Source organism: Montipora capricornis, chromosome 3 (assembly GCF_036669925.1).
Source record: "Montipora capricornis isolate CH-2021 chromosome 3, ASM3666992v2, whole genome shotgun sequence".
In the NCBI taxonomy this organism is placed as follows: Eukaryota; Metazoa; Cnidaria; class Anthozoa; order Scleractinia; family Acroporidae; genus Montipora; species Montipora capricornis.
Genome location: NC_090885.1, coordinates 12,185,678 through 12,193,177, shown reverse-complemented (window position 1 = coordinate 12,193,177; position 7,500 = coordinate 12,185,678). Strand labels below are relative to the sequence as shown.

Below are 7,500 nucleotides of genomic sequence, written 5' to 3'. Positions count from 1 at the left end.
GAGAGGCCGAAAGTTTAGATACGTAAGTGGATGTAATGGTTTTAAAAGAAGCAACAATTCGTTCTACCTCTGCTCAAGCTTGCAGTATTCGGTTTTCATGATCAAGCTACCTTCTCTTTCAACCTTAAAATATGAACTCTAACAATTCAGGAAAATCATTTAACGATTTTTTTTTCTTTTTGGATCAGAGGAGCAAGTAGAGGAGAGGCCTTTCGTATATTTCAAGCTTAAGTAATATATAGACGACCCGGCCGAAATACAAGTTAAAATGGCCGATTTTCTGCAAGCAATAACAACTTTTGTTGCCGATTACTGGATCTCCATTACGGTTGGATTGCTGATTCTCCTAATTTACCGGTATGTACGATTCCAAACAGTTGATTCCTTTTCTCTTTATGTTACCAGTGCAGTCGCGGATTCCAATATGCAAAAAACTATTCACTTATAATGTTATTGCCTTGCGGTCTCTCTTAAGTTTCAACTAATTGACATGTCCGCCAATTGGAAAAGAAGTTCGCCTAGTACATTTTATTGCCTATTTATGATATCGCATAGCCGAGACCTTTTTGTAAAACCATATATAAAAATCTCCTGAGAAGATCACTGAACGTCATTGCTGACATTTTCATGGAAGCTGTAGCGTCAAATTTTCCACCCCAGGGCACCTACAGACTGTCAAATTTCCCCACCTCCGGGAACCTTCGGAACATCACATTCCTGCCCCGGAGTAACTTTTTTCATTAGATTCTCATTCTTCGATCACCAATGTTCTTCACTGTCGATTTCAAATTCCCTTTTAACAGCTGATGGAAATTTGTCGTGTAACCCGAAACCTTTCCGCTGCTCACGGTACTGAACAATTGCAAGAACCTAAAATTTAGCAAAACAACATGAACAATATTAACCAGCTTTCGAATCAATCAAGCATGCACAATGATAGAGTGGAAAATTCATGAATATGTAGAAATATACAAAAAGCGATCACGAAAAAAAGTAGAAAGAAACAGTCCCGTGCTTGAAAACACTCCAGCAAGGACTCATAGGAGTGATGGTCCTTAGTTACAAAAAGACAAGACTAGGGGCTGATCTACGATAAAATAATGACCGGTTTCAAAAACAATGAAATAGTTTCTAGGGGGGTCCGAAGGCATGCTCCCCCGGGAATTTTTTAGATTTTAACTCTCCAAAGTCCCCTTTCCCATGTTTCTGACCGACTTCCGTAAAACGTTGGAAACCAGTATGGATCCACACCTGAAGACGGATTCGCTTACCTTTCTTTCAACCGCGGTGTCCAGAAAAATCAGGAAAACAAGAGAAGTCCCATCAAGGTTGAGGATAACTCATCTCCAGGTTCTCTCGGTGTTCTAAGATGGCGGACATGTCAAATTCCCGACCATGGGGCAATGCATACATGTCAAAATCCCTACCCAGGGGAAGGCTCTCTGAGTCAATTTATTGTAGGTAGCCCCCCTACGCCCCACCCTGGGGCTTAACATTGATAGGTGCATTAATAATCCACGCTCTTCTACTCATTCGTACATCCATCGTTCAGAGTTTGGCCGACACTTGAATTTGAAGGTTCTCTTTTCTTTTAGTTCTTGTACAGCACCATTCACTTTCTTCAAGAAACTTGGAATTCCTGGACCAGAAACTGTCCCTTTTTTCGGAAATACTGCAAGTATGATTTTTAAGGTAAATTTAATTTGTGTCTCAGTGATCGTGCCTTATATGTTGATAACTCCCAATTTTGTGTTGCCTTTTTGAGAAATCAAATAATTGTTTTAATTTCTTTGAACAGCCCAACGAACTTCCAAAACTTCACGTGGAATGGTATAAGAAGTATGGTAAAGTCTTTGGGTAAGTATCAATCATTCATGGTCATCTATCGCGTAATTTACCTACGCTGCTTTGTTGCTACTTAGGTTTCAAGAATAATGAAGTAATGTTTAAAAAACGAGCAGCAGTGTTTTATTTAGCTCTTATTAACCGAGCTTAGTCAGTCGGTATGGGAGAATCTAATGACCTCGGTTAATAAGATGTTTATAATATGGCAAACAAGAACAATTTAATTCCTTTAATGTAACTGGTTTGTACCTGTCCAACTGACATTTTGCTTGCGAACGGCGATGAGTGGCGATGAACTGAACTTAATTCTGCCAAAATTTGCTTGTCCTCTTTACATTTGTTTCTCGTCATGCTTTTGGCCCTTCCATAAATGAATATTGGTAGAAGAAAATACTCAATACTATTGCATTTTAGTTTGCAACTTTTTCATTACCGGTCTAGACGCCGGTTAGGCTCGATTACCAGCCGCTGTTTCGCGCTCACTGCCGAAATCACGGCTGGACACGTGAGGTGAGCCATTGTTAATCTCCACCAATCAGAAACTCGCCTGCACAAATCTGTCTGACAAAAATGATATTTTTTGGCTGCGAAGGTATTCTTTGACCCAGCCTGTTAGAGGGTTACAGTGCTTTTAACGTAGGAAACATCCAAGATTTCGACAACGAAGAGTTTTCGAGAAGCTGGAGAATGGGGATTGCGTCGTTTTCTACCCCCTAAATTCGGAAACTTCACTGATTTTCCAGTTGGCGCCAAGGTAAAAATACGGCTTTCAAATTTCTTTGTTTCTTTATTTAAACTGTATTGGGTTTCAATAAACAAATCCATTGCTTTTAAAAATTGCACCGTAACCAGGATGAGACATGTTGTGAATCTGAAAGACGTTCTCTGGTTAAAAATTGGTTAAAAATTATAAGCTTTCGGCTATCTATCTATAGCCTTTAACGAATGAAATATAAGAAGCACGAATTAAAATATATACGAAAAGGGGTGTAAAAATTCGATGCGGGTGAGAACTAAAATATGAATAAGAATGATCTAGAAAAAATTACATCCCCAAAAACAAGACAGCCCTTGGACCAACAATGCAATGTTGTTTACAAAATTCCGTGCTCGGACTGTCCGTGGAGTTACATTGGCGAAACTGGAAGATGCTTTTTAACGCGGAAAAAAGAACATCAAAGAAACCTAAAAAATTTCGCGAAAGGGTCAAACATTGCCAGCCATGCATGGAAGAATGACCACTCTATTGACTTTAATAATGCATGCGTGATTGACAAAGGCAACTACCGTGTTAGAAAAACCTTGGAATCCTGGCATACCGCTAAAACTGTTAACGCGGACAATAATTCTAAACCTTTACCGAGACAATACTCTATTTTATTGTAATTTTTTCTAGATCATTCTTATTCATATTTTAGTTCTCACCCGCATCGAATTTTTACACCCCTTTTCGTATATATTTTAATTCGTGCTTCTTATATTTCATTCGTTAAAGGCTATAGATAGATAGCCGAAAGCTTATAATTTTTAACCAATTTTTAACCAGAGAACGTCTTTCAGATTCACAACAAATCCATTGCTATTGCAATTTCTCCTCAGACTTCGCTAAGATAAGAGCAATTAAAATTCCTCAAGATCAATTGAAATTACTGCTGAGTTTATTGGAGGCAAAACGAGGTCGACTGAGAGCTGAAGCATCCCAAGATTTTGTTGATGATTCGCCGGATGAATTCAAACTCACATAATTTGATCACTTAACCACAAACTCAAGTTCGTATCATCTGGAAACTTCGCACAGACGTTTTAAGCATTGTTATGTAATTGCTGTTTTGTTAAAATCTATGTTTTGGGATGTTTAATGCTATTTCCCCGCATTTATTAGCTTTGCATAAATTATATTTGAGTTTACGTCACAGACACAACCTATCGCTCACGCGTCCAGCCGTCTCTTCTCGGGAAGGATACCCGAACTCGAGTGAGTGGCGGATATCGAGCCTGGATGCCAGTCTAAATGGGAAAACATTGACCGCAGTCAATATCGATTTCAGCCAATCAGATTCGTGAATCCGGTTGTTCCCAGTCCTTTTGAGACAGAGCCATATGATAAAATACGTGCAGCGAGTTTTTTGAACGGCTTCACAAAAAGCGTGACCCCCTGGACTCATAAGGTGATCACCTAATTACCTAATTTGAACAATGGTTCAAATTGTGAGAGGAGAATATTAGCATACAAGAGAAACAAGTTATGTCTTATTGGTATTCTTTATTTAAAGAATACTAATAAAGACTGTTTTATCGGGTTTTAGAACACGAGCACGTGACGGATTTAGGTTCTTGAGCTCATAAATTATTAATGAGTTTTTGAATGTAGCTTACAAAGTTACACTTACGATTCAAGGTTGTGCTGCAAACAGAGAATTTATAGGCAGAAGAACAATTTTTGGGAGAGTGCAACAGGTTTTGTGAAAAATGTGGAATATTTGTACTTGCCTCTCCGGCGGCGTCTCCTATTTATTTTAGGGAGGTTTCGAAACGAGGACGACGACGGTTACAAGGACTTCATTGAAAAATACAAGTTCGCGTTATTCGTATCACTACGAAACTATTTCACGTCGTTTCGCGTTAAAAATGTATAGGAATTAAACTGGTATAAGTGGGTTGAAAGCGAAGAGAGAGAACTGAAAATTCATCGTCATGTGCCAACGCCCTCCACAGAACCTTGAATTTGGTCATTTCACGTCGGATGACGGCAAAGAAATGTACACAAATGTAAAACGCACGTGCAGAGCGTGCAGAGCCATTGTTTTTGCTCACTGAACCTATTCTTTTGTAGCGTCTTCGTTGCCGTCGGCTTCGTCGTTTTGTAAGCTCTCTTTTAATAACTTGAGCCCCATGTAAACGGACGTATCATTGTAGGATGTTACATGTTTCGCCCCTTTTTCACACCCTGTTTGCATGTTGACTACACGAAGTTTAAAACCGGTCAATTTTTTGGGCCAACAGTTCCAAATATTTCTTTTGTACCGTGATCGCCGAAGCGTAGTGCAGCAGTGTTGGATCCGTCTGATCCTCACTGGCGTCACAAACAGAAGCGTAAGCAACATACGCAAAACTCAGTTACGTTTTGAGTCACCAGCCAGGATCAGATCGCTTGTTTTTTCAGAACATCTTAATAGAACGAAAGACACATCTGCGTATGTAGCCTTCGTAGTTGGCGAGATATTTTATGGCTGGATTATTTAAACACGCGGGAGTAAATCAATGGTTAGTTTGTTGGGATTTCAAAACTACTAGTGCCAAATCCAGCTGCGGCCCACTCGCGAAATCCTGCGATAAAAGATCTGTCCCGAAAGCCACGCGGGCTACTGCGTGGGCTGCTTGGCACATTATTGGGGCCACGCACGAGCATTACATGTGGTCTCCATGGAGATAGCAATGCATTAACATATTCAAAACAAGATGGCAGCCGAATCTTGTAAGTTTACAAAGTGTTATGGGTAGTTTCCTTCCCATAATACACTGCACGTCCTTAGACTGTTGGGAGTTGTTGCGTCCGTTTGCACACAACTGCCAACAGCATCCATCAACTCCCAATAATATTAAACACTTAATGACTGGTCCCGAAGGAAACAGTTAATTTTGTTTCTCGACAATCTCAATGTTTCCCTTAGGCGCAGCCGAACATTGAAATTCGAGGGAAACAAAATTAATTGTTTCCCGAGGGACCAGTCATTAAGTGATTTGTTATATCAGGAGCCCATCAAGGGGAGCCTCTATCTCCCATACTTGGCCTTGGAGTCAACCCTTTCCCGAAAAGATCTATTATTAGAACGCCTCCCAGGGGAATTTTCACACGCCCTCAGTTCGAAGAGCCAATAAAAACAGAGCTATGACAGTCATTGTTTTACCCACACGATCAGGCTGAGAAATCGGTAATGATTTAATGATTTTTAAAATGATTTTTCCGCTTTTCGCGGTTTAGTCGACAGAAATATGATACTTTTCGCGGGAAAAAGCCTTCTTAAATTAAATCTACTCGGGAAAGGGTTGACTCAAGGAATTAGTGGAGATAGAGGCTCCCCTTGATGGGCTCCTGGTTATATAGCACAAAAAAAAAAACGTGCAACGGCAACAGCAACGGCGGTCGTCGATCAACATTCGCGGGTAAAAGTGCACTATTACCCTCTGATGTCCGCTCAGAAACTTTTTGCGGGAAACAGTTTTATTTTTAGATGTCATGTGATCTCCAAGTAACCAATGAGAGCGCGCGCTGTTGGGGGAAAAATTCAGCTATATAACAATGAGAGTTGTTGTATCTGTTTACGTGGGACTTAATGATGGCAATAAATCTGGATAATATAGTTAAAAACCAGGCAGTGTATTTTCCTGAAGAGCTATTGGTGATTTAATTTAAGGCAGCGTTTAACTTATTTTTTCCCGAAATGAATTGGAAAAGTAATCAATAATTAAATAAACGATTCTTTTTTTCTAGAATTTACTTTTTCCGGGAACCTTTTCTCATGGTTGCTGATCCAGAAATGATCAAAGAGATCCTTGTAAAAGAATTTCCAAAGTTTCATGATCGGAAGGTACGTTACTTTTAATAACGTAATGGTTGCTAATCTTTCTTTTGATTCCTGCGGTAAATTCCCTGATAGTAGAGGAATTTCCCGGTCAGGGAAAAATGAGAAGGACGTTTGATGCTCATTTGAAGTTGTTGAATTGTTGTGGTTTTTTTCAGGGTTTATAATACAGCTTTAATTTACCAATCACCTTAGCCTCGTATATATCGAAGCACAATACTAGAAACTCCGTGCCCTTCTCTTTACCGTCGCACAGTGTCTATGCGGAAAGGTGTTGTGAGATCGGTGCCCTGGGGCCCGTTTCTCGAAAGTCCCGAATTCAAACCTTACGGGTCATTTTCGGGTGTTAAAATTCCGTCTGTATCTCAAGAACGGAGGGAATTTGAATCCTCAAACTTCACAGTCAGTTTGCTTTTTGTTACCTTGAAAACATGTTGAAAGATCGGCTGTCCTGACCAAGCGGTTGGCAGGTTTACAAATGGCTTTACGGGCCCGAAACGTTTTCAGGGTTTTCGAGAAACGGGCCCCTGGTTTCGAGAGGGCTACAGGCTCTGCAACGAATTTAAAGGGACATTTTCTCGGTTTTGTGCATGTCCAAGCTTTGGCGCTAGCAGTTGTCAATTTTATTTTTTCATTAATCACAGAGAGTATTAGCGCAAATACACCGAATGATTAAGGCCTAAATTTGTTGGAAGATACTGCGGGTTTGCACAGAAAATATTAAATTTAGTTTTGACTTCCAATTTATGGTATGGGTCGAACATTTTATTATATACGCACGAGTTATCTATTCGCATGCAGTAGGCTCATACCACAAGGAAGTGATTACAAAAGTGATTCAAATGAGTAATTCCATTTTGCTGCATCAGTGCTTTCGATTGTTTCAATAATAATAAAATTAAATGGGCTGATGTGACAGTGTGCCCATGCGCATGGAAATAGCAACGTCACATAACAATCTGATTGATGATTTGTTCAATCAACGAGGAATCATCGTGCTCCATGTGCGGCACGCATCTGAATACATTTCTTTGTCGGTCTCTTTCAAACCACAACGTGAAAAAAGGTTAAT

At 39.9% G+C, this 7,500-nt stretch overlaps 1 protein-coding gene across 3 annotated transcripts in view; it reads left to right on the top strand.

The window, feature by feature from the left end:
• Window positions 1–7,500, top strand: part of LOC138042235 (cytochrome P450 3A41-like) — a 20,838-nt gene that overhangs the window by 3,212 nt on the left and 10,126 nt on the right. Inside the window, exons 1-5 of one of the 3 annotated variants that reach the window (XM_068888048.1) lie at window positions 1–22; window positions 189–357; window positions 1,596–1,692; window positions 1,799–1,857; window positions 6,338–6,434. The exon at window positions 1–22 is cut by the window's left edge and continues 112 nt beyond it. In XM_068888048.1, coding sequence (XP_068744149.1) covers window positions 269–357; window positions 1,596–1,692; window positions 1,799–1,857; window positions 6,338–6,434 — 342 coding nt within the window. In that variant the 5' untranslated portion in view covers window positions 1–22; window positions 189–268. Of the gene's footprint in view, window positions 23–188; window positions 358–1,595; window positions 1,693–1,798; window positions 1,858–2,460; window positions 2,600–6,337; window positions 6,435–7,500 lie in introns of those variants that run through there. The other 2 variants (XM_068888049.1, XM_068888050.1) reach the window with 2 other exon arrangements.